The 26,020-nt window shown below is 50.5% G+C and overlaps 2 protein-coding genes across 3 annotated transcripts in view; both read right to left on the bottom strand.

Annotated features, from left to right (window-relative positions):
* Positions 1-7,308, bottom strand: part of LOC149331170 (uncharacterized) — a 74,959-nt gene extending 67,651 nt beyond the window's left edge. For both annotated transcript variants that reach the window (XM_089556358.1, XM_089556359.1), the window contains exon 1: positions 6,879-7,308. In XM_089556358.1, the coding sequence (XP_089412484.1) occupies positions 6,879-6,915 (37 nt within the window). In that variant the 5' untranslated portion in view covers positions 6,916-7,308. The remainder of the gene's footprint in view (positions 1-6,878) is intronic.
* Positions 7,309-10,903: 3,595 nt separating this feature from the next.
* Positions 10,904-25,788, bottom strand: LOC149331169 (uncharacterized). Its single transcript, XM_089556357.1, has 3 exons — positions 23,744-25,788; positions 13,972-14,111; positions 10,904-11,351 (listed from the first exon to the last, which is right to left on the bottom strand). The coding sequence occupies exons 1-2, from the start codon at positions 24,851-24,853 to the stop codon at positions 14,106-14,108; spliced, it is 1,116 nt and encodes a 371-aa protein (XP_089412483.1). The 5' UTR covers positions 24,854-25,788; the 3' UTR covers positions 10,904-11,351; positions 13,972-14,105.
* Between the last annotated feature and the right edge of the window lie 232 nt (positions 25,789-26,020).

The raw sequence follows: 26,020 nt of genomic DNA, 5'->3' as shown, positions 1-26,020 counted from the left end.
CTTCCCTGTACAACTCCTAGAGAAGCGAACCAAACAAATCGAGGGTCTTGTCCACAGTGTAGCCACATGCAACCATGGACTGTCGGAGAGGGAAACCTTTAATATGACAGACGCCCTCATCACCAGACACGACTTTTCACGTTCCTTACCGCTTTCTCACAAGACAAAGCTGATGCTTTTATTAGAAAGGCAATAATCTCAACGCTCCGCCTACCACAGTCGCTTAGCACAAACCACTACTCTCAACGGGCACCTACAAAACTATCTCGGAACTCCACGAAGCCAAACGAGACAACCAGATACTTCAACTAACCCGCACAGAAACCGGCCAACATCTCTTACGGCATCTTCGCCAGGCTCCAATCTACCTGCTCACCTGCCCCCAACTATCAAATCATTGCACCTGACATCCAGGGTCCAATGCGCATCAAACCTCTACCCAGAAATATGAGCCCCGAGCTACACGGGGCCAGACGCCAGGCACGAGCCTAGTATTACAACAAGCACTACAGAGGCAGACCCGACATGTATGTAAACGCGGCACAACGCACCCTACCGGGCTATTATGCCGCTGTCCCCGCCTACTATCGAGGATAGCACCATCGGGGCCGCAGCCACTTTCCCCACGGAGGCTGAAGGCGCGGCCATGGGCTTGGTGCTTATACACTATGCACAAGATCCCAACATCACGGATATCTCCACCGTCTCCAAAGCTGTGTACCGTCACTCAGCAAAGCGTTATCACGTCAATCGCCCGACGCATTCTCGCATCAGGACATACGCTTACCCAAGAGATAACCCTCACGTGGGTTCCTGGGTAAGTATCGATCCCCGGTAACCAGCGTGTTCATACGCTGACTCGAGAACTATCCTTCAGGCCCCAAGAAGATGGGACACCCAAACCCACGCAGGAATCCTCTCGGGCTCTTCTCACATAAAAAAACCACTTATTACAAAAACAGGCGCTTACCCTCCCACCACCTCACCGTACACGAAATTCAAAATACAGTCCAGTCTCGCGGCAACTGCAGACATTCATCGCCACCACCCCACCTTGACCTCCCTACTCTGCTCAACATGAGGGGCGGCCAAGGCACCCTCATACACAACCTGTGGGGGACGTTTTATGGGGGTTTAACGTCCCAAAGCGCCTCAGGCTATGAGGGACGCCGTAGTGGAGGGCTCCGGAAATTTCGACCACCTGGGGTTCTTTAACGCGCACTGACATCGCACAGTACACGGTGTGGGAATGCCCCCAACCGATGGCAGGTCCCCCATACCCAACCGGTCCGCCTCCTCATGGAATGACATTCTGCTAGTTGCTCAACCAGCTAGCCAATCATGGCAAGTGTACAGAGTTCTCAGTGAAGCACAGACGCCTGGACTCTTGGTCAAGAACAAAGGATCCTTTTTGTTAAAATAAAGCTGTCCCTCCCACATCCCCACACGTGTCAAAGGCGATATGCTGGCCACGCCCAGGTAGCACGGAAAATTAGAACAATCTTATGAAAAATTTATGCAAGTTCAGTAACATTGTTACATTGAAACGTTGCATTAACTGTTAGAAATTAATATTTAAGTTTATATGTTACACATAAAAATTAGTTTAACACTGAACATAAATATTATTCCAATCCTGGCTTTCAACTCTTGTTATAATGTTAAAAATGAACAAATGATGGTAAACGCTGCAGCATAAACATATATTTAACGTTCCAAGTCAGCAATGTCTCCTTATTGTTTATTAAACATTATTATATTTGAATCATAACTATAAAACACTGCAAATATATTTCTAGCACCGAGTCCCAGAACACTCTCCACTAATTTTACAGTAAACATGTTTTTCAACTAGCAGTGCTTCGCGCAACTAAATCTCTTAGATTGTGCCCGCCATAGGTAACATGCTCAAGCAGATTATTTTGTTAAACTGCTTATTATCCTTTCGCTACTACCACTCATGGGACACCTCTCAGTAATGGGCGTGTAAGCTTGACTCCACTGCATGCTTTCGGAGGTAAGTACATTCTAGTCGCATGTTGTGCTCTACTGTGGAGACGAAGTGTCGCCTTCGTTGCTGGTCCTTGCAAAGCGTTGATTAAATTGTCACAATGGTGGGCCTGCATACTAGTGCAGGGTTGCTTCATTATTTTCGACAATATTACATTTACGTTGTTATAATGTTTAATTAATGTTAGAAAAAGTTTACTAGGATGTTCATCTGTAACGTAAAGAAATTATTAAAAAAGGTCATTAAGAAAACTTAATTAACGTTTGACCAAAAGAAAAATGTCACATTGGTCTAATGCTTCGGTGCTACCTGGCAGGCAGAGAGAACTGAGGGTGATTTTTAGGACGCCATAGGTAATGACGATCAAGTGCCTCGGTACTGGTCCGTCTACTGCCGAAGCATTAAAAAAAACTGACTTTGCGGTAAAGAGAAAACGTCACGGTCATTCACCAGAACTGACAAGCCCCTGCACACCAGAAAACGTAGTAAAGTTTGCAACGTGGCTCAGCATAGAGTTACGTAACGGTTACAAAATGCAGGCAGGTCTGTAAATGTGACTTCCAAAGCAAACCATTTCTTGGGTGAATTAACTTTTGCCTGGGATCATCGAAAGAAAGTCGACATAGCAGCGACAGTGACTCGTGTACCATACAGTCGTGGGGATCCCACGCTGTTCGAGCGAAACTCTGAACACTGTTGCCACAGACGCCATGAACGGACACCATGGCGCTCACTATGTCTTGAAATACTCAAGTTATAGGCGGAGCTCCAATCACAAAGCAGCGGTCGCCCGGCGGTGTCGGAAAGTTATACACGCAGCTGGTACTAGAAAGTGCATGGTCTTCTGCAGTGTCCATCACGACACATTCAAGCGGTGTCTATCTAACAAAAGGTAAAAACAGGGCTAATTTAACACACAGCACACAGAAAGGCGGACAGGACGGGCGCTGTCGTTCGGAGCCCGTCCCGTCCCGTCAGTCTTTCTGTGTGGTGTGTGTTAAAGGTGCACCGAAGAGTAATCGAAGCTAGTCTCTTTAGCGCGGGAACTCGATTTACACGTTCCGAGCATTCATGGAAACTTCGAATTATTGTCCTGTGCGACCGATTTCCGTAATTTAAATCGGATTAAACGTCCCGGCTCCCACCTTTTTTTGAACTCGCCGCAGACGGTAGGAGGAGTCAACTAACGCGTGAAGTGCCTTTCAGGCGGTCGTGTGGCGGCTTCGCTTTCGCTTGTATTTTGTTTTTTAGGTTGCCGTGAATAAATTACTCCAGCCAGAGGCTACATAGCCGCAAATTAGGCCCACAGAAATAAAAATACGCGCGGACTCTTTGCTTTCGCCGACCGGTACGTATCATTCCGCCGATGGCAGAGCGGCAAGCCGCCACGGAACTGGTTGAAATATCGGTTGACTCCTCCTACCGTCTGCGGCGAGTTCAAAAAAAGGCGGGAGACGGAAGTTTAATTCGATTTAAATTGAGGAAATCGGTGGCACAGGACTATAATTTGAAATTTCTAAGAATTCCTAGAACGTGTACATCGAGTTCCCGCGGTAAAAAGACGAGTTCAGATTACTATTCAGTGTACGTTTAAATTACAGCTATATTTACTTTTTCCTAGACAACGCTCCACCAACTAACCTTGCGACCGCGTAGCGCATACCGCTGCATGGTCGACGTCGAATGCAGGCGCTGAACTGCATGCTGAGCACGATAATACGTAGTCTGGCGATTTGCAGGCGATCACTTCGGGCCTAATTCACCTAAAATAAAGTACTCTAACGCTGTGCAATGCCTCAAGAAGGCTGAGTACAGCACACATCAGCACAGCTAGTCATTAGGTTTCTCAACACTGTACCGCCATTTTTATTATTGGCTGGCGAGTAAACGAACCTTACACCAGTAAAAAGTTGTTGGTGCCTTTCGGCCTAAGCGACACTGAACCTTCATGTTGCGCTGGACTATGCAACCGCTGTAGGAAAACAGCCAAAAAAAGTTTGTTTATATGTCATGTACTGGGGCTGTCTATAGCACTCTGGGAAGTCCCGGACAGGTGAGCAACAACAGTTCGCCTCACAGCCGACAGATTTGGACCGCCAAAGCGAGCCACGGTGCATGGCCCGGATTCGAACTAAGCAGGCTGTACTACATACCGAGTTTTTCACTTAAGAAGACCTGCGAGTTTTGAAAATGGGCTTTTTGAGCTACACGAGCGCTTTTTCAGCACAGCATTGTCCGCAGTGTAGCGCATCAGAATACAGTCAAGAACTACTAACTAGTAGGATGGTAACTGATATAAAATAGTAAACTTTTAATTATTACTGTTAGTCTCCTTATTTACTGATAGGCATGTGGCCCAGCGCAAATAATATGAATATCAGTTTTTAGAATTGAAACGCAGCTGCTCTTCGCGCTATGGCCCAACATATTTTGGCTATTTGGACGAGCACTGCAGGGGTTGCTTCGCCTGCAAGCTTTTCGAGAGCGCGTGTATTTTGACGCGACGTAGGCAAAATTGTTGGCACCGAAAGTAAATGCTTTTGGTTTAGTTTATTGGGGTTTAACGTCCCGAAGAACTATGAGGGACGCCTTAGTGAAGGGCTCCGGAAATTTCGACCACCTGGGGTTCTTTCACGTGCACTGACATCGCACAGCACACGGACCTCTAGAATTTTGCCTTCATCGAAATTCGGCCTCCGCGGCCGGGATCGAACCCGCGTCTTTCGGGTCAGCAGCCGAGCGCCGTAACCACTGAGCCACCGTGGCGGGGCGAAAGTAAATGCGTTTTCGAAATTCTAAAAACTGGCATGATATTACTCACGAAGGATTTCACGCATCTCACTAAATAAAACTGAGCAACAACTGCAAAGTTTAGTTAACCAGCCTACAAGTTGGCATGTTTTAGCAGTACTCTGATGAGCTATACCGCTGACAATGCTATGCAGATAAAAAGCACTCTTCTAACTGAAAAAGCCCATATTAAAAAATTGCTGAACATCTTAGGTGAAACATATATGGTGTTTTTGGCAAAGCCCGTATACATACTTCTCTGCGAACAGTTTCTAACATTGCGAAATCAAGTGAAAAAAAAAATGGCAGTGGCTTAGCTCTGGTTAAGCCTGGATATACAAGCGAAAAGCTGCAGTTATGCTTTGCTTGACGTCATGGCTGTCGCAGTTCGTGCACAATGCACTGGGAGCACCACGATAACGGTGTAGGCAAGCGCGTTATATAGCCCTCCTTGCGCATACGTAGTAACTGTGGTAAACACGCGGCTGCAGCGAAAGGTCAGACGGTGTCGAGGAGGCGAGCGCGCAGTAGTAGCGGCGGTGAGGAGGCGGCGCACATGCGCAGTAGCGCGCGGCTGCGCCGAACGGTCAGGCGGCGGAGTCGGCGCGGCGGCGGCTGCGGCCACCTGCGCCGCGCGTGACGTCGCTCGGTTTCGCGCATGCGCAGCTGCGGCAAATCTTGGCTCCGACGGCTCACGCTAAGCGCGGCTGTAGTGCGGGTAGTGAAGCTTTTCGCTTCAAAACTGCGATATTTCGCCAGCCTTCTAATCACGTCTGGCGCGCATACGCGAGTCCTGGCGAAAGACGATTGCTAAGGCCGCGCGTCGGCGGTGATGAACCTGAATGGTGACTGTAAAGATAATCGCAACAAACCGCTATGTAGATAGGCGAACAAATCCCGATAGCACTGGAACTTGGCAGCGCATCGTGTCTGCGACAGCTTGGCATGAATCTGGTCCTACTTCTTGTTGTGGCCGATCAAAAGGTATCAAAAATAAAAGAACGCGACTAGTTAATGAAGATCTGTGCGATACGATCATGTATGCCGGAGCCGAATAGTTAGGAATTTCACGCCAAGGGCTTTTTTGCGACAACGTTGCGAAGGCTTTCTGCTTCTGCGTACACATTGTGGCTAATTACAGGGCCGCGTACTCTGTTGTGCGAACGCAGAGCGGCACATCAAGCTGAGGCAGGCAGCCGGCAGCACAATGCCCTCCACGCAGTTCAACAAAATGCCCACCCCCCTCCACACAGTGCCAACAAAATGCCCTCGACATAGTTCATAGTAGCGCAACTTGAGTGGGCTGAACTCTCGGCGAAACTTCGGGCCCCCTCGTCAATATATGCGTGCCAGTGCAATCGATGCAAAAGACGGAGCATTCGGGCCGATGCTAGCCAATCTCGTGCCTTTCTATCACCTAGAAAATGAAGGCTTCTAAGGTGTTACGAAGTGGAACGGCTCTTTCATTCTTTAGAGAACAGCGTTTTACCGTTTCTCGTGCACCTTGACATCCTCTCATCCATTTCCCCTAGTGCAGGGTATCGATCCGGTGTCCTCTTCCAGCTAACCTCCCCACAGTTCCTTTTCTCTCCTAAAGGAGAATGCTTAAACCCACTGGTACGAAAGTTCCATCCCTGCGGTACCGGGAAAAACAGTGCTTCTAATTCCTTAATCTGCAGTAATCGCTGAGCGACAACTTCGGTGCTTACTTCCCTCCCAGCTTTCTAGAAGAGACGCTCGTCTCAGGGCGTGCCTTTGACTTCTAGATCAGCGATCACCTCTCAGCTACACATCACTGCGTGCTGCCTATCGTTGCTTGCAGCTGTGCCCTAACTTCTAGACCAACAACAGACACGCGATCACCCCTCAGCTACACATGATCGCATGTTGCCTATCCCTGCTTACAGCTAGCTGTGCTTCTGCGACTGGCGCCAGAAATCACTCCGGATAAAAGTTGTTACGCTATCTTCGTAAGTGCGTTCAGCGCATTTTCTACGCTAACAGAAGCTCGAGTATTGCAAAACTCGCGAATCCAGCAGTGCGAGTAGCAGAACGGACCGATTGTAATCGCACTTACCGTTCTTGCTGCCGCGGATGAAGCTTTGGGAAGGCATCGTCCATGCAAGCCGAGTTCCCCCTTTGAAGGGGCGACGCCGAAAACACCGCACTTCGTTGACAGGCTGGCAGCAGTGGTACCTTTGCAGAAGTTCGTTGTTTCGTGATTGAAGAGGTTATCCGCCGTGTTTAGCGATGGAAAGGCGAACAGGTGGCACAAACACGACGTTGTCAGGCGCCGCGGTAATAGCTGGGTTCTTCAATTCTGGTCCGACTCTAACTTGACAATAGTTTCAAGGCCCCAATTAATGCAGGGCTTCAGGAGACATCACAGTTCGACGAGCGAGGCAGGAAGGGTTTCATTAGTTCACTCAGTCAAGGTCAGTTTCCAACAACGTCACCAATAATTAAGATAATTACACCCGAGCACCACTGAAAGGGCGCGGCCATGCTGCCGCCTCATCGCTACTGCCCGGTAGACTTAGGCCTAATCTCGCGAATTCTCGCCCGCCGTGCCGAGAACAAGCGGGTGTGACCTTATCTTTTGCCTTACTTCGCACGTGTTCCATCTGAGGCTACAGCAAAAACCTTTGTTTCTTTTTTTTTTAGGCGGCGATCGCATTGTTTCACCTAAGTTTTAGGCTCTCGCCCTACCGCGCTCGACTGACTTTTTTCAGGCCGCTTCATGCAAGTGCAACGTCACCTATTCACCCCGATAGGAGAGACGGCAACGGAATAAGGCAGGTTATCGATGAAACCGCGCTCACTTGAACGGGCGCCTTGGAACGTTACCATTATATCACTAGAGCATAAACAGTGAAGGAAAGCACATTGCGAATATTGTGGATATTGCGAATGTTGCGAATGTTGCGAATATTGCACATTGCGGGGTCAGTGCCAGAGCACCCCTCCCCCCCCCCCCCCCCCGAAATTTTCTGTGTGCCGCATCTCCTCTCTCTCACACACCTTTCGGCCTTTTTATTTCGCCGATGCTATTTACACACCGCATCGATATATTAAAATGTAAAAGCAAAAATAAGAAGAGTGTCGGTTTATTCCTGAAAAGATCGATGTAGTATGTACTACGTTGTCGTGGCTCTAGAATAGGAAGCGGAACTTATTGCTGAGAAGAATCACACCTCTTCGCTACCGCACGAAGTATGGCACTCCTTTTAACAGTAGGCACAGTTCACCCGATTAAACATACCTTTTCACGTCAGCCTACTTTTTCATCCTTTTCGTTGTCCTCAAATGATCATAAACTATTACGAAAATAAAAAGTGCTTTTTTTAAGCGCCTCTGCGGCCGGGCGCAGGTTTACATGCATGAAGTATAAATTTTGACAAATACCATTCGTTCGCAGTTGCTGACTTTGCTATTGAGCAGAAGCTCTTGTGTTGTTGTAAATCACATGAAAATAGTTGAAACTGCCGCGACTTTTCGTTTTTTACGTATGTTCTCTGCGAATCAAGTTCACGCAATCCTGTGTGCACAAGTATTTTATGTAGAGATTAGAGTGAACGAAACGACGGACCCTTCGGCTTTATGAAAGCAATTAAAAGTATTTTAACTCTATGGACTACGATACTGTTTGGGCGCAGGCTTTCTTTTACTTTTCTACCGGCGGCGAATGACACCCTCGAAAAATATTTCTGGCTACCTCTTGCCACGGCCTTGGACTGTACGCTTCCCATGCTTTTGAGGGAGCTATAACCAGACCTGCTGGAGACAGATCCTCCGCGCAATCCCAAATTATGTGATCCAGCGTTGCTAGTTCACCGCAACGCTGGCAGTAAGGATTTACTAGATCAGAAATATATTCGCACTGATCCATGAATTTGGCAGCGACCGTGTCTGCAGTCGCCTCCCCGTGGTGGCTTGATCTCGGCTCAGCGACGTATTCGGGGGAGGCAGACTCGCCCCTAAGATCTCTGTAATAACTCGCAATGGCCTGGCAGCTGTCCAGCGTCTCAATTCGCAAGGTCCCCGCGTCGGAGTCTTCCTCACCAGCACGGCTGACAAAACCTCGAGCGTACTGGTGAGCGGCCCCTTCATGAGCCGGGACCCAAACCAGGCCAATAACTTTCCTGCCTTTTGGCATCGTGGTACTCGGTGGCGGAGATTCGCCCTCGCGCAATGTTGCGGAGGACCGTCTTGTAATCGCAAAGAATGGTGCTGGCGCCTTCCTGAGTAATTCCTAGCGTTGTAGTATCCTCTTCAGCCATCCCAACTCTGCTCGCGTAACTGCCGAGGCTACTACCTTGCGGGAAATGCTCCCAGCGGAGACTCCACGGTGCTTCCATCCCCCGAGTATTTTTCTCTAAGGAGCTGCGCCTTGGCCCTCTCCGTCCATCGTGACGACCCACCAGCACATTCTTACCCGATGGGCACTGAACCTCCCATGGACGTCCTGCAGACATCCTAAACATCCGCAAGACATCCATGGGACTTCCAATGCCCTTTGGGTAGGGAGCGCTCCGACTCTAATGCATTGACGGATTTCTACCGGCAAAACTACCCGGTCGAGGTAGTTTCCGTCCCTAATATCCTGAGACGAGTCCCGCCTACGTCGTCCGAAGCCTCTGTTCATGCGACGTCAGCTCAGTTACTACATGGTACTGTGCACCCGCGGTGCCGCAGTGGAGGTCTCCGGAATAATTTCGACCACCTGAGGATTTTTAACATGCAATAACATCGCAGAATACGGGCGCCTTCCGCATTTCGCCTCCATTGAGACGCGGCCGCCGCGGTCGGGTTCGCACCCAGGTACTGCGGCACAGTAGCCGAGCGCCTAACAATTGAGTCACCGCGGCGGGTGCAAAGCAGTCACCGACAAAGGCGTTCCAAACAGCGGACACGTAAACCGCGCTAAGCCTTCCCGCGCATGTGCAGCCCCTCGGCACTTTGTAGCAGCATGTATCAGATTTAATATAAAGGCGCAAGTTTGCGCAATCGCCGCAGCATTCCCACCACTGACTTTTTTGTTTGCCACTACAAGTAAATCGTTATATTTAGCTCTGATTTTCTAGATATATTTTTTTTTAAGTTACGACTGCCACCACGGTAACAACGCAGTGACATCACGTCCACAACTGGGCGCCTCGATGGGGATACGAGTCACCCTAGTCCAGGACCAGCAAAATAACAGTTGCCGATATTGGTGACAGAAATAAATAACATTGTTTCAGTGATAAACCACTCTAGTGGTTTAAACTGGCTGTGTATGTGATTTCAGCGCTGGTGACAGTCTTCACTCCTCTAATTTAAGTCAATGTGCGAGGGTTTCCACAAAAGCCGCGGCAGAGTTTCGTGAGACGTACTCGCCGTCTGCTATCCCAGTGTTGCCATACTATTCCCACGAAACTCTGCCCAAAGCCGCTTACCAAGCGGAAAGAAACGTTCCTATGCCCAAAACATAGAATTTTAAAATGTTTTGCTACGTTTCTCAGCAGCACAGCTGGGCTTACGTTTATGTTCGCGAGGAGCTTTCGGTTGCCGCAAAGAAACCATGGCCAATTTCAGCGCAGCAGACTGCGCGTGGCAGCTTATGCAATCGTTCGCCGTGGTTCGCCGTGGTTCGCCGTGGTTACTCGTTCGCCGTGCGACCACTCAACTTCTGGCCTGCGGATGCCCGATGGCAAATCTCAGCTCAGACTGAGCGAATTAACAGTGGCACTCGCTCGTGCATTCAAATTAGTGGGCATTTTTTCTTACTGAGATACACGTAATTCAGACGCGGCCAATTCGTCAGTTCGAATGAACCAAAAGCTCGATTCTGGCGAGTTCGAATTTTCGATATTCTAATTTGAGTTCAGCTAATGCAAACAAGGAAAATATTGGATGAAAGTACTGTGAGCATTGAGCTCCACTTACTAACAACCAATTTTGCTTCTTGAAATCAACCAAGCTGTACACTTTACATATGCAGCTAATGCCTGTTGCTTAAAAGCTTATAAGCTCAAAAGTCATCCAGCAAAATGAAAACGGAAAAAGAACAATTCACAAGGTCACTTCAAAAGGGGTGCTGAAGTGGAGACAGTACAGGTGTTCAGAGTTAAACATTCATGTTTATTGAATAAAATAAAGAAATAAAACAAAAACAAGTCAGTGATAATGGAGTTGTTTCGGCTTTGTCTCCTGATCAGTGACACGACGCACAAAGATGGCGTCGTGCGGTTTTTTATGAATCTCGCCCTGTTCGCAGAGGAATGAATAACCAACAGCGAGCCATCATGGCTAAAGGCCAGGGATGCAATGCTCGATGGGTACTTGTGGAACTGACAGAGACGCTTCTTGTTGAAGCCGTCCCAGATGTTCACGTGGCCGTCACTGTCTCCCGCCGCAAATGTGTTGTACAAGTTGTGGAATGCGTTCACAGTTGCGTTCACAGGGTAGATGAGCTCGATGCCATTGCTGTCTTTGGCACGGTGACACTTGAAGGCGTACTTCTTCTGCACTTCGGGGTTTGGATCCAAGTATTCAATAGCCACGCGCCCTGTGTAGAACCATACAATCAGCAACTTGATGCAACAAGTGAAGCCAGGACAGACAAGAGGGTCAACCACTGGAAGTACAGTGAGAAGTGCCCTTCCTGTTGTGTTCATTATTCTGACTGCTCTAAGTTCTCTCTCCAGTGGATAGACAACTTGGTCGAAATGAAACAGCCTAATACATCTTGCCACCAGAAAACAAAGTTAGGCAAGTTGATTACTAAGAGGCTTATTATACTTAGCTAGTACAAGCTAAGCGCCCTAATCCAATGTTTACACAAAAACTCAGTGGCTTAGGCACTTAGCTGACGAGCACCACACCACGGTTTCAATGCTCATATGCATTTAGCTAGGGACAAAAACCTGATGGAGCATTTAAGCCCCGCCTTCAGGGTATGATGTGATAGCGTAAATGGTCCCTTCAGTGGCCTAGGGTTTTCTTGGCATATCACTTCACAGCCATGGAAACTATTCGTTCCTTCGCCATCATGTAAAGCTTAACCTACACTTAAGAATTCCTGCGCCATCATGTAACGCTTAACCTGAACTTAAGAATTACTTCGCCATCACGTAACGCTTAACCCACACTTAAGGATACAGTGCAATAGCATTACTGATACCTCTCGCACAAGTAGTCCTTCTCTGTCGCCTAGGTTCTACCTACATGCCCGAGTATGCAATATTGGCCATTCCCTACTTTACATTTATTGAACGGAGGAAGTCCTCCTACCGATCCTGGCACAGTGGAGGAGCAGTTAAGTGATGTGCCACTGCCACAGAAGGTGGCTATGTTTGGAACAGCGGCTGTTTCAAACACAGCCACTGGTGGGGTTTCTGAGATCCAGGTTGCGATAACGTCACAAGGTCACGTGACTTAGTGACAGGAGGGCCACCGGATTTTTTTCTCTTAATGCCGACTACACTGACAGCAGCATTTATGCATTTTAACAATATTTTGTTAAAATGCATGAATGCCAGTACACATTACAAAACTGCCGGTGGTCAAAAGTAACCTGGACCCCGCAGAAGGGCATCCTTCAATGTCCTCTGTCTAGCTTTGGAGCATTAATTGGCAAGTATTATGTACTTTCCCACGACTTTTCTTTGAATAACAAATAAGGAGATCTGGTGCAAAGCCCACAGTTTGCATTTGTAACGCCTTGATGGATGCACAGTCTTTTTTTCTACTGTGTCAAGCTACAAATTTGCAAAGGACGTCGCCCGACAGTGAAGCAAGAGCATTACGTTTTGCCCCAAAAATAATTCATTAGTACAAGAAAATGATAGCAGACTGCCAATAAATTTCGACCACCTGGGGTTCTTTAACGTGCACTGACATCGCACAGTACATGGGCCTCTAGAATTTCGCCTCCATCGAAATTCGACCGCCGTGGCCGGGATCGAATCCGCATCTTTCGGGTCAGCAGCCGAGCGCCATGACAACTGATTCACCGCGGCAGCAAAAAAAAAAAAAAAAGAGGTGCCGTTTTGGAGCTCTCGGGAATAATTTCGACCACCTGGGGATCTTTAACGTGCTCTGAAATCGCACAGCATATGGGCGCATTTTTGCATTTCGCCTCCATCAAAACGCGGCCGCCGTGCGGCTGGATTTGAACCCGGATACTCGGCTCAGCGCCGAGCACGCTCACCACTCATCCAGGACTTTAATTCTGCTATTCAAATGCGCCTCGTGAGGGCAGTAGTAAACGTTCATCGTGTAGTCAAATTAATTTTAACAACTTTTAATATTACCCTCTCGGGGCACTAATTAACGAGTGTTTCTATTTCGTAGTCGCTGCCGAAGCACCCAGCTCGACTGTAGGAAGCTAGCTCAGCCTGCTTTTCTTTAATGCGTTAGCATTAAAACAGTGCTGCGAACAAAAACCTGTCTGTCGGCTTGTGCACGGTGTCAGTGAAAAAGGAGAGTAGGCGGCGCACGCAGCGCGCTACAATTTAGCTGCAATGCAGCCTCGCATGATGTCGGTCGGCTCACGCGGCTCTTCCGTGGCGTTCGGCGCTCGGGCACCGACGGACACGTGTCGCGCGTCCAAAGAGTCCCGTAGTGTTTTGCGCGCAAAACTAATGCTACTGCGTTACTGTTACACGAATCCCATTGATCGCACTTCGTTCATTTTAATTAGGTGGAATTACAATGAAACATGGGATACATTCCAGTAGTGGTTTGGTTTATGGGGATTTAACGTCCCAAAGCGACTCAGGCTATGAGAGACGCCGTAGTGAAGGGCTCCGGAAATTTCGACCACCGGGGTTCTTTAACGTGCACTGACATCGCACAGTACACGAGTCTATAGAATTTCTCCCACAAAGAAATTCAACCGCCGCGGCCGGGATCGAACCGGCGTCTTTCGGGGCAGCAGCCGAGCGCCATAACCACTGAGCCACCGCGGCGGCTCGAGTAGTGCAGCAGGGGGCACGGGGATCAGTGGAGGAAAAGGGAGAGGGGGCCTAGATGCGCATTAGCCCAGGGCCCCCACTTTTCTTAATCCGGCCCTGCCCGGTGTTCACCAACGAGTATCAAGATCTGACAGCTCTAAGGAGTGCTTGAATTTGCTCTTGACCTACTCCCGCGGGGCTCTAACAGCGCATCGAGAACATGGAGCTTACCAGTCCGCGGGTGACGATGTATGTAGGAATCCAGAGGATGGGCACCGTCATGAGGATCTCAATCTACACCTGCAGGGTGGGCGGGCTCGCCGAGAACACCAGCAGGTCCACCGCGGTGGCCACCAGGGCACCGATCACGCCTGCGTCATTCACGGCACCATGAAGGATAATTTTACCCGGCTCCCCACGAGTAAGCCTGGAGTGTTATTGCGATGGCAATAAAAGTGTCATCGGGGAAAAAAAAATTGTGCCATCGGTCATAAAATTATACCGCTGGCCGCAGGAAAACGACGTCACCAGAGCGAATAATTCCCGTTGGCTGGGGGAAATGACGTCACCAGACCTGGTCATTCTCGTTAGCTGGTGGTAAGAGACCTCACCAGACCGGGTCATTGGCTGAAGGAAGGTGACGTCACCACACCTGATAATTCCCATTGGCTGGAGGGCAGGGACATCACTAGACCGGAAGTGACGTCACATCCCTAAATATATCAACAGCTTGGTTTGGTTTATTGGGGTTTAACGTCCCAAAGCAACTCAGGCTATGAGGGACGCCGTAGTGAAGGGCTCCGGAAATTTCGACCACCTGGGGTTCTTTAACGTGCACTGACATCGCACAGCACACGGGCCTCTGGTATTTAGCCTCCATCGAAATTCAATCCCCGCGGCCGGAATCGAACAAGCGTCTTGGGTCAGCAGCCGAACACCATAACCGCTGAGCCACCGCGGCGGCCCTCAACAGCTTCTAATGCTATCGAATTAAAAGTCAATGTAATTAGGTGTTCCTGTGCATTTTTTGCCTTCGTGACAACATCTGACTGTGCGAGTATATAAACGGAAGTGCGGGGTGTCGAGTGCTATCACTTCACCGTAACGGACCACCCACATTACTTTTGCGGCGAATACTGCAAACTTATTATTCTATACCTCAAAGTCTTGCTAATGATTTCGCCGTTAGATTATTTCGCACGCACTAAATTTCGCAAACCGAAAATGCAGGTCTCTATAAGGCAGGTCTCTCTACAAGAGGAAGGAGCGCACAGAAGGGCACGTAAACCCCAAGTACATGGACTGTAGTAAGTGCCCGTGGTGTCCATGGACACCACGGGCTGTGGTGTCCATGCGTTACCGTTTTAATGTAGAGTTGTCAACCGAGTACCGTGATCTAAGGGTATACCTCCATTCTTAATCAACTTAAACGTTGGAATTTATTTCTCAGCAGGCTACAATAGGAAAGAAATGGTCGAAGTACTGTGGCCATCGCGTATACGTGCACAGCGCTCTCGCCATCTATTTAGAGCTGAGGAATGCCGGTAAGGTTTCTTTGAAGTTGAGCCTGTGGATGATGAGCTTTATAATGTATACTTTCAACCAACGTTTGGGGATGGAACTAGGCCGTTAATTCTGCCCAGAAATTCTCCCCTACAAAAGTAGGATTTTCATGGGCCTGCCTATGGGTAAGAACTATCCTGCCTATGGGTGAGAACTATTCAGCAGCCTATAAACTTCTCTCTGGAGCACCGGCCAATGGCAATTACCCGTGCATTTACGGAAGAGCTATAACAAACCGCCGTCCTGAAGATCGCTAGCCTAACCACCAGCGTCCATCCTGCACCCCGATTAGAAAGGTTATAAAGCTGGGCAAGTTGGTCAATTCACTGTGATATACAACGAGACAAGCCAGGAATAGAAAGGAAAAAAAAAGGACCATATGGTACTTCCGCTGTGACGTTTCCTATTCACTGCACCTGTGGTTTATCGCACCGCATCTCATATGAACGGCGGTCCTTGCGCAAGATTTCATCAACGTTGATAAACCCAGCTGCACATTACCCGTCACGGACGGTTTCCCCAAGGCGGGACCGAGAGTTGAAAGCGGTTTGAATGCGTGCGCACTTCGTAGTCCAGCTCCAGATTTAGGTCAATTACGGCCGCTCAGTGCAGATCGACCTGAGTTATACCCCCGTGACGTACAGTGCTTCCAGCCCGAATGCAAATATGGCAAGAGGTTGAAAACAAGAGCAAGAAGTGGGCTTGGGCAGGGCATGTAATGCGAAGGGAAGACAACCGCTGGTCCTTAAGGGTAACGGAGTGGATTCCAAGAGAAGGCAAACGTAGCAGGGGGCGGCAGAAAGTTAGGTGGGTCGGTGAGATAAAAAAGTTTGCGGGAATATGGTGGCCGCGGCTAGCGCAGGACAGGGTTATTGGAGAGACATGGGAGAGGCTTTTGCCCTGCAGTGGGCGTAGTCAGGCTGATGATGATGATGGTGGTGATGCTGTACACTTAGAGCAACGCCCAGTTAGTCCAGATCCGAGAAAGATGGCTGCTAGGGAAAGCGACCAGTCTTGTAGATGGCGACGTGGACTGCTGGCTCGTGCGGCATGGAACCATGAGTTGGTTGGACGGCCTCAAACAAAATGGCACACACCCACTACGGGGGAGTGGCCAAGGCACAGAAAAAAAATGAGCGCAGCCGCGAGCATGGCTTCTCGTCTTCCTCTTCTTAATGCAGAAGTAGGGGGCCAATCTACAGAAAAACAGCAATCTTTGTTTGGCTCTAACCACCTCTTTAATTTACGACAGTAGGATTTTTTTTCCTCTGCGCAAACATCATTGGGGCCGCATTTGGTCGAGGCATTATGTCGCGACAGAAAACTTATTCCACTGCAGCGAAAACGATCACGGATGCGGCAAGCGCGAGCTTTCGTCTTCACGGTCTGTCCTCCTTGGTGTTCGGTCCACAATCTGGAATGGGTCGAAGATGCAGGACCGTAACTTGGTGAGCGTGAAAAATTAACGTGATTTTTAGCCCCTCGCATAGCTGCCGTGATTAAACAGGACAAAAGAAGAGACGCGTTTCGACCCCTTTCCCAAACGTGAACCCCAGAGATCTCCGCGAACTCCACCGAACGAGCGGGGCTGACTTCTCGACATCTGCAACCATCGAAATACCAGACCCCTTACAGCGGCGCTTAGCTACAACCAGTCGCTGTGCGATCTTATTGCGGAAGTTCCCGCGCATTTTCTTTTCTCAGGAGTCTAACCTTACATTCGATTAGCTATCCCAAAACGAGTGGGGTTCTTTAACGTGCACTGACATTACCGCAGGTGGTCGAAATTTCCGGAGCCCTTCACTACGGCGTCCCTAATAGCCTGAGTCGCTTTGGGACGTTAAACGCCATAAACCAAACCAAACCAAAACGAGTGGTTCCGCAGCGGCTCCAAAAGTGGTCCCTCAAAGAAGCTCCCTGCGGAATACCATACACAGCAGCTACCCTAGAGCGTCAAACGAATTCCCCAGTATCGCTTCAGAGCATCCCACGTGTCCCGTAGTGGGTCCCTAATTTTAACGCGATAGCTTTAAGGCTCCCGTTCCCCAGATAATTCGCCGCCGTCGTCGGCGTTATGAGCGAAGAATCCCAAGAGAAGCAGCCTAGGTGGGCCGACTAGGTCACGTGACCGTGTGTCGTCATCCCAATCTGCCCACCGGATTATGAGCAGGCGGACCACAGTGGTAGGTGGCAGTTAAATTAATGATAGTTTGCGAGGGGTTGCTCGGGAAGAGCAACCTGGGTCGCACAAGACCCACCGGTGGCAGCACCTGCCATGGCAGGGCAGTGAAATAAAAGGTAGTGGAAACGTAGTAACGGCTGCTGTTGCAGCCTTTTTTTAACCCTTACTACCTGTGTACTATGTTCCTACGACCTTGTTCCTACCTCAAAAGAAAAGTAAGTAGTAACAAGGTAGAGACTTCTGCTGTTACTACGTTTTTTGGCAGTCATTACACTTGTACTACCTCATTATAACCCTGGTAGTATCCATTACTACGTTGATCTGGAAATAGATGATAGGAATATGCACACGTATGTACACTAACATTCCTGGTGACATTGCTACTCAGTGCCCCATGTTTTTATATAATGAAAAGGGTTTCCTGAATGGCAGCAAATCTAACAATCTAGCAAATGTTACTGCAGGTAGTTACTGTTGCTACCTCTCCAGAGGTAGTAAATGTTACTACCTTCCAGTTACTACGCACAGTTACTACATAGGTAGTCATATATGTGACGGTTGTTGCTAGCCCAAAATGTAGTAACCTCAACTACCTTTTTTTTTTTAGAGTGTGGCGCATCGCTTAACCGTTGCACCACTGCACCAGGAGTGGTGAAAATCCAGAGTGACCAATTCCGCATATACGGGCATTCACTCATTAACGCTGTCGCATCATACCCTTAAAGGGATACTGAGGCGGTTTTCGAATCGGCTAACCTTCTAGGGTTTTGAAGTAGTGTCATTGCTGATCACGTCTGTGAAATTATTTTTTCGATTTTGGCTAAAACAGTGGCGCAATCACCAATTAAAACGCGATGTTTAAATTTCCCGCGCCCCGCGCGAGCGCAGGAGAGGGGAACAGCGGAGAGGGAAACCTCGTCCATGTCGGCCTGCGTGACGTCATGTTGAGGAGCCGGGGATGCTTCGGCGCACCCGAGCGCGCTTTCAGCGCGCGTTGTTTCTCGTGCTGCATGCGTTGTTCCTCGTACTACGTGCGTTGCGACGTACAAAGCGTGTCAGCCGACCTTGAGAATCAGATTCAACAGGTGCTACTCTGCGTTCGTGTCCACAAACAACTACGACCGCGACTGTGTCGTCTTCCACTGTTTTCCGCAAGACCACAAGCTCGCAGCGCAACCGCTCGCTGCTGTGACGAAGAGTTCAAGCCGACTAAAGCAGGCTTACTCTGCTCGAAACACTTTCGTAAGAGCGGCTACAGGCAGAGCTTGTCCTAGTGTGATCTCTGGAGATTTCTGTCGAAAAGGCGCGGCTGAACCATGACACAGTTCCATCGATTTCCTCGCGCATAAGAGGCGTGTCACCATTCTGAAGAAGCGCCTCTTTTAAAAGTAGAAACATGCTCACTTAGCCCCTGAAGAAACCTTATAGAGGCTTAAGCATGTGTCGCTCTCCTCAGCTTAGGTGCGGCCAGACCACCTGAGACGTGCTCAGCAAGGCTCGGTTAGTGATTTTATACTCGGTTCGACGTGTCCAAGCAAGCAAGCAAGCAAGCAAGCAAGCAAGCAAGCAGAGCAAATCACAATAAAGCAAAGCAAGCAAGCATCGAAGCTCTTCATATGCGGCATCTCGTTTAATCCTAGCTAAGCGATTAAAATGAAAGCGTTCGACGTTGATTTCGGATGCAAATTTATGAGAGAAATGAATGCCAACCGAGTTTTTGCAAAAAAACACCGCAACCTTACTCGGTTTCTTCATCAAGTTGTGGCAGCGGTCGAGTTGCAGCTAGCTTGGCTTTTAAACACACATATAGTTGGCAACTACTTCACTGAACCTAAACTGCAAATCTAGGAAGGGCGAACGTTTCCGAGGCAGCGATTAATATTTTCTGGCATCTGCTGAACGCGCCAGGAGTGAAGCGTATTTGTGCGCGTATTTGGCTTGGTTTCCAGCGCACCATGATTGCGTCACTATCTTGTGGTCGCATGCCTCGCAGTGCTTGGCCACTGCGCTTCGCTAATTTTGACACCAACTTTGTGCTCCTTCATCGTTCACTTGAAATACTTTCTTGCCCCAACCTGCAACGCCGGGTACTGAGAACAGGATTTACACAGTGCTTTGGGCCTTTTCTTTAGGATGACGCTCTTCCGGGCGAGCCAGGAGGCGTCCGGTGGTGGTAATTGACTTGAGTATTGTTCGCACCCCTTCCTTTCCGAGAGAGAGAGAGAGAGAGAGAGAGATAACTTTTATTTTTCAGCTCAAGTCCGAGCCTTCTTATCTGCCCGTTTGGTGGGCGTTATTTATCGGCGGTGGCGGAGTGGGGCCACGTGTCCCTTGGATGCGTCGGATGTGGGCGGCGAGGAGCGGCCAGAGGGTGGGCTGCAGAGAGGTTGGTGGAGCGGTCCATCGGGCCCACGTGAGGTGAAAGGGGGGAGGCAAGGTATGCGAGGAAGGTATGGTGGGAGAGTTAGTGGCGCGGGGGCATAACCAATATGTATGAATGTTTGAGGGGTGCTCTCCGCACACGAGACAGGCGGGTTTGCCCGGTTTATGAAGGATGTAGTGGGAATACAGTTCGCAGGGAAGGGAGTTAGTCTGTGCCTGTCGAATTAGAGTGGCGTCAGCACGGCAAAGGAAATGGGAGGGTGACGGAAGGGTTCGTCGCATGTGGCGCAAATTGCGAAGGTGTTCGCGGCGGTCCTGTCGGTGTGTAGCGCGGTCTGCCTTGGGATTATAATGGGCTGGCCAGGCAGTCGGAGGGCCCGGTGGTATTTTTTCACGGGCCAGAGCATGAGCAAGCTCATTCTCCGGTATACCTTGATGACCAGGAATCCAGTCAAGGCGGACATGGAGCGTAGGGTGGGCTGTTAGGTATTGCAGCAAAGTGTCTAGGATATGGGGAGGGAGTTTTTGAGATTCGAATGAGCGTATGGCAGCCTGAGAGTCTGCACGTATGGTGATGGTGGAGGAAAGGTGGTCGTGAAGCGTAATCGCCTCTGCTATGGCCAGCGTTTCTGCGTCGGTTGAGGAGGGCACTCCTGTGTGGAGATGCGTGGAAGTGCTTCGAGGGCCGACTACTGCAGTAACTACTTGGTGCTCGAGGATATGGGCATCGGTATAGTAAGTGTCGTGGCCCAGTGCGGGTAAATGGTTCGCCAGTGCTTCACGCCGCCCGGGATTTATCGTTGGAGACATGTGGCGTGGAATGGGTTTTACAGTAAGACGCGGGAGGCTTTTCCACGGGGGAGCAGATGGTTGAAGCGAGGGTAGTTGGGAAATGGTGTGTCCGAAAAGGCTGAGGAGGTCTCTGCCCTGCTCGGAGGTAGAGAGACGGTGTATCTGGGCTCGGTGGTGTGCTGCTGCGCGTTCTTCGAGGGAGTTGAAAATGGCGGCGTCTGCGATCAGAGCATTTGCGGCGTAGATGGGAACTCCCATGGCTAATCGAGTGAAGCGACGCAGAGACGCTTCCAGTTTGCTTACTTGAGAGGATGTGAGGCGTTGATAGGGGTAGGCGTACATGACCCTCGAATAAACGAGTGCTTCTATAACTCGACGGAGTTCGTGTTCTCTGAGTCCATGCTTTTGACGAGATATACGGGACAGCATGTGGCGAATTTGGTTCAGTTGTTGCAGGAGTTGGCTAAGCCACACGTTGCACTTGCCATCTGGTTGAAAAGTGAAGCCAAGGATCTTGATGTGGCTCCGTCGGGGAATAGGGGTTTGCGCGAGAGAGAGTTGAATGAGTTCGCGGTAGGAAGAAGCGGTTTTTTGAGGAGCGTTAGAAACCACGATGTATTCCGACTTTTCGGCGGAACAACTCATACCTATGCGGCGTGCATGCTCCTGAACGACGTCGAGGCCTTGCTGCAAAGTGGATTCTAGTTCCCCGGCGTTTCCTGTATCATCCGCATATATAGCGTGGCGTAGGCAGGAATTTCAGCGAGTTTTCGGGGCAGTTCTTTCATTGCCAAGTTGAAAAGCATAGGTGAAAGAAGGGATCCCTGTGGTGTACCTGCGGTGAGGGGAAAGGGGGCGGAAGGTGTGCCGTCGGGGCCAATGATTCGGAGGGTCCTGTCTGTAAGAAAGTCTTTGATGTAGTTGAACATGCGGACCCCAGGCCGAGTGTCTGCCAGGTTGGTGAGAATTGCGGAGTGGGCGACATTATCAAAAGCCTTTTTGATATCCACGCCGGTCAAAACTCGAAGCTGTGCGCTGCTTGGGAAGGCGTACAAATCCTCATAGATTTGCCGTCCAATGTCTTGTGTGCATACGTGGGCGCGGAATCCGACCATAGTGGGAGCAAGACAGCGATTGGTATGCAGGTGCCATTCGAGGTGGGTAAGGGCCATCTTCTCCATCAGCTTCCCTAGGCAAGAAGTCATGGATATAGGTCGGAGGTTAGTGATGAGCGCAGAGGATTTTCCTGGTTTCGGAATCATAATTACGTGTGCCTCTTTCCACGCAGCGGGAATTTTCCCGGAGCGCCAAACAGTATTAATGATCTGAATAAGTTCGTCTAGTTTTGAATCGGGGAGGTTACGGAGTATACCATAGGTAATTTTATCTGGGCCGGGTGATGTGTTTCGCTTAAGGGAGCGTAGAGCAGCCTGAAGTTCGGCGAATGTGAAGTCAGAATTCATTCCTTGCTCGTCTGCTTCTTCTTCGGTGTAAGGGTATGACGGGGAGCTGGCAGGAGAAGTAGAGGATGGGTAAAATTGATTTCGGATTTGCTCAGCCAGCTCTTCTTGTGAGACGGAGAGGGCCAACTGTAGCTTTTGAAGTGTGTTACGAGGTTTACCCTGTCCAAGTAGAGTGCGCATAATGTGCCAGACTTTTGGAGTGTGGAGTCTCTCGACCATGTCATCGCAGAGCTGAAGCCAGTTGTTCGTGGCTAGTTGGTCAGCGTATTCTTGGGCTGCTTGCGTTAGTTCAGCAACTTTTCTTTTCAGTGCGTGGCTAGATCTACAGTTGCGCCAAGCTTTTATGGCCCGGCGACGTTGTTTCCATCGCCCAAGTAGGTGTGTGTCAATGTATGGATAGTCGGGAGATCGGTGGATATGTTTGGTGTGTTGGGAGACGGTCTCCATAATGGCGCTACACCATTTTTCGGGGTCCTCGAGTGAGACTGATAAGGAGTCGAGGGCCGGCCGAGCCTTTGGCCAGTCTACGAGCATAGTGGGAGGTAGATGTGTTCCGGGTGGTCTGGAGGGTCGCTGGGACGTGAGCGTTATCTGAAGAATACAGTGATCACTCCCCATCGTGTCACCCGTATTACTCCAAGAAGCGCGGAGATCGCTGCGAATCCATGCAAGGTCGGGGTTTGTGTCGGATTGTGCTCCACATCCTAGACGTGTAGGCATGAACGTGTCATTCAGGAGGGTGAGGTGATGAATACTGGCGAAGCGGTCGAGTTTTCGTCCGGAGGCTGAAGTACGGTCGTATCCCCATGCAGGGTGTGGGCAGTTGAAGTCACCAAGAAGGACGAAAGTAGTAGGGACATTAGAGGCAGGGAGGGCCGTATGCAAAGGTGGGATGCTGGTTTTAGAGTCGGAGGGAGTCCAGTAGCAGTTTGAAATCATGATACGGTGACCCTGATAGGTGGAGTGTGTCAGGACATGCTCTTTCGTCCCGGAGTTGAGGTGGGATGTATCTTCCTGAATGGTGGGTATCGTGCGCCGTATGTATGTAACCGTCAAAATCGGCGGAGGAGGGGGCGTTTGATGTCCTTTTCTCTTCATGACTATACTTGGCTGAGTAAAATGGTCGTAACCTGGAAGAGAAAAGGCACCGTGCGTTTCTTGCAGTGCGATGACGTCTGGGTTAACGCCAGTAATCCGCATGTGTTGCAAGAGGGCATTTTTCTTGCGACGAAAACCGCGGCAGTTCCACTGCCAAATAATTAGAGGGTTTTGGGGTGGAGATGTGTGTCGCATGATATCACTCATCATGCGGGTCTTCCTCCATGGTGTCGAGGTTAGGCACAGGAGGGGCGCTTGCGCGCTTTCGAGGGGGAGCATTGGAGTCTGTGTCGGGAGAGCATGGGGCAGAGGACGCGAGGGAGAGGAGATGGTGCTCTAGTTGCTCGACGCGAGCCGTCAGTTGTAAGGCCAATAGGACGGGAGCAAGGGATTGCTGTATGAGAGCAATAGCGTTGTCGGTAGGGAGGGGTGAAAGTGGAGTAGGTGTGGAGGGACGTGAGTAAAACCGGTGTTGGAAGGACGGGGGAGGGGGTGCGATGGATGTGGGAGATGGACCGCTCACCTGGTGACTTGGTGGAGTCTGTGACTGCATCACGGAAGCTTGCGGTTTAGTAGAGGAGGTGGAGGTGCTGGTTGCCGCACCAGAAGTGGTGGACGGTGGCCGCTTGGCAGAGGGCTTGGTTCGAGATTGACTTCTTTGCGCGGTCTCGTGCCCCGGGCTGTTGCTGCTGCTCTTGCTGCTGCTGTTGCTGCTGCAGGAGAGCTGAAGGGCCTCGTAGCGGTTCGAGGTAGGCAGGGGCGGCCAGATGGTCGCGTCGGCTTTAGGGGGTGGAGGGGCGGCGCGGGCGCGATGGCGTCGTTGGGCGCGGTGCCACTTTAGGACTGCAGCGTCGGCGTCTTTCCTTGCGGGGCACTCAGGATGAGACGGTGTGTGGTCTCCCTTGCAGTTCCAGCAGTGTGGTTCACATTCATGTGGGGTAGTCGTTGGGTCTTGGTCAGGAGGAAACGGTTGGCTGCAAATCGAGCACCGAACAAGGCTAGGCTTGTTAGGACAGACGTCGGCACGGTGCCCTATGGCGTGACAATGCGTGCATTGTTTGCTGTGGGGCTTTTGCGGGTAGACGCGGTACACTCCGCTGTAGAAGACGGCATAGCGTGGTAGACGGGGCCCTTCGACGGTGAGCAGAAGTGTGTTGGTACGACCGAGACGGCGGGCGCTTAGTAGTCGGGTGCCGTCAACACGAAGGTTAGCGGCAAAGTCGTCTTCGGTAAAGTCCATGGTGATGCCGTGTATAACACCACGGGCGTTAAGGGGGTCGTTAGCTACGTACGAGGTGACTTCGTACTGGGTGTTGTTCAGTGAAACTTGCTTGAGTTGGAGCAGCTTGTCAGCAGCGGCTGGGCGGTGGGTATCGATGGCCAGGATGTTTTGCGAGGTGCGGAGTTTGATGTAGGTATTGTCACGTTCAGTCTTGGTTAGGCAGGCGGAATCCATGACGGACCGACAGAGCACAGGGAATAAAGTGTTGCCGAGGTTGAGGTGGTTCGCAAATTTCATGACGATCGTGGCTGCGGTGGCTTGCCGGGGCGCCGCGGGAGCACAGTGCTTGTGATTCAGCGCCTGGGCTGCTGACTGGCTAGGCGAGCTCCCCGCCGTTCCGGCTGCGAGCATGCTGGCGAGCGCGGGGGGCGTTGCCCCGGCGGTGCAGATGTAGGCTTGGCTTAGCGCGCCCGGCGTGGGCGGCCAGCCAGATGCTGATGTGCCAGAAAACGGCGCAGAACGCTTGGAATTTGGATTACCAGGCGTACAGGCGATGAAGTAGCACTCCTATAGACCGGTTGGTGGCGATCCGAGGTCAGGAACCTGGACGTAGACGTGATTTTGCTGGAGCTCGGTGTGCGCACAGCCGATCACGGTGGCGCTGGTGGCGCCCTCCCTCCTTTCCGAGAATACGAGCCGATGTTGTGCTGTATCGCGTCTTTGACGCTGGCGTATGCTTGTGCTAGGCATAGAATTTTTTGCTTGTGTCTTTTTTGGTTTCAGGCGATACGTGGAATGAGCAAACTGTAGTATCCTTTTCTTCGGTGGTCAGTAAAAAAAAATAGTCGCCGTATTCGCTGTTACAACGACACGGAAAGCTGCGATCTGCCCCCAACGCAGCGCCAGATCCGCATCGGCAGCTTCTCCAGTCCTCAAAGTGACGTCACGACCTCTCTTGACCAATCACGGGCGGCGGCGCGCCGCGCGGCGTGCCCCGCGGCACAGGCCGCATATTTCGGCTAAAAAAGGCAATTCGCGCTTGTTTTTGCCTTATTTGGATGCGATATTCCAGCATACAGTATGGAAAACTATAGGATGCCGCTGCCAGCCCGATTTTCAGAAAAAGTGCTTCAGTCTCCCTTTAAGGCGGACTTTAAGCGTGTCCCTTCAAATTTTTTAAAACGTTCCGTTTTGTCCATTGCCTTTCCGCGGGTTTCCAACCCACAGAAACGCGGGTACGGCGGAGCGGACGGCGGTGGCCCCAGCGCCGAAAATTCTCCGTGGAACTCCGTAGTCCAGAATTCGGGCACCTCGCTCGTGCAGCAGCGCCAGCAACAGCTGCAGCAGCAACAGCTACCGCAGCAGCAGCAGAAAGGCCCGTCGTCGTCGAGTGGTGTCCAATCGGGCGGCGGCGGTCCGTTGCCGGTGGAGGTGGAAGAGGAACGCCCACAGCAGGTGGTGGAGGGCGTGTCCAGCCGGCTGCTTCCTCTGCTCATGGCTGCTGGCCTGGTAGGCGGAGCAGCACTTGGGTTCGCCATCCGCGCCACAGACAACCCCTGGACCAGCCGACAGATCATG

This window comes from Amblyomma mixtum, chromosome 8 (genome assembly GCF_055824585.1).
Source record: "Amblyomma mixtum isolate Tamu chromosome 8, ASM5582458v1, whole genome shotgun sequence".
Taxonomy (NCBI): domain Eukaryota; kingdom Metazoa; phylum Arthropoda; class Arachnida; order Ixodida; family Ixodidae; genus Amblyomma; species Amblyomma mixtum.
This window is presented reverse-complemented; position numbering and strand designations above follow the sequence as displayed.

What these genes read in the sequence shown, in the direction of transcription:
- LOC149331169 (XM_089556357.1), bottom strand. Translation starts at nt 24,853, where the DNA reads ATGCTCGCAGCCGGAACGGCGGGGAGCTCGCCTAGCCAGTCAGCAGCC.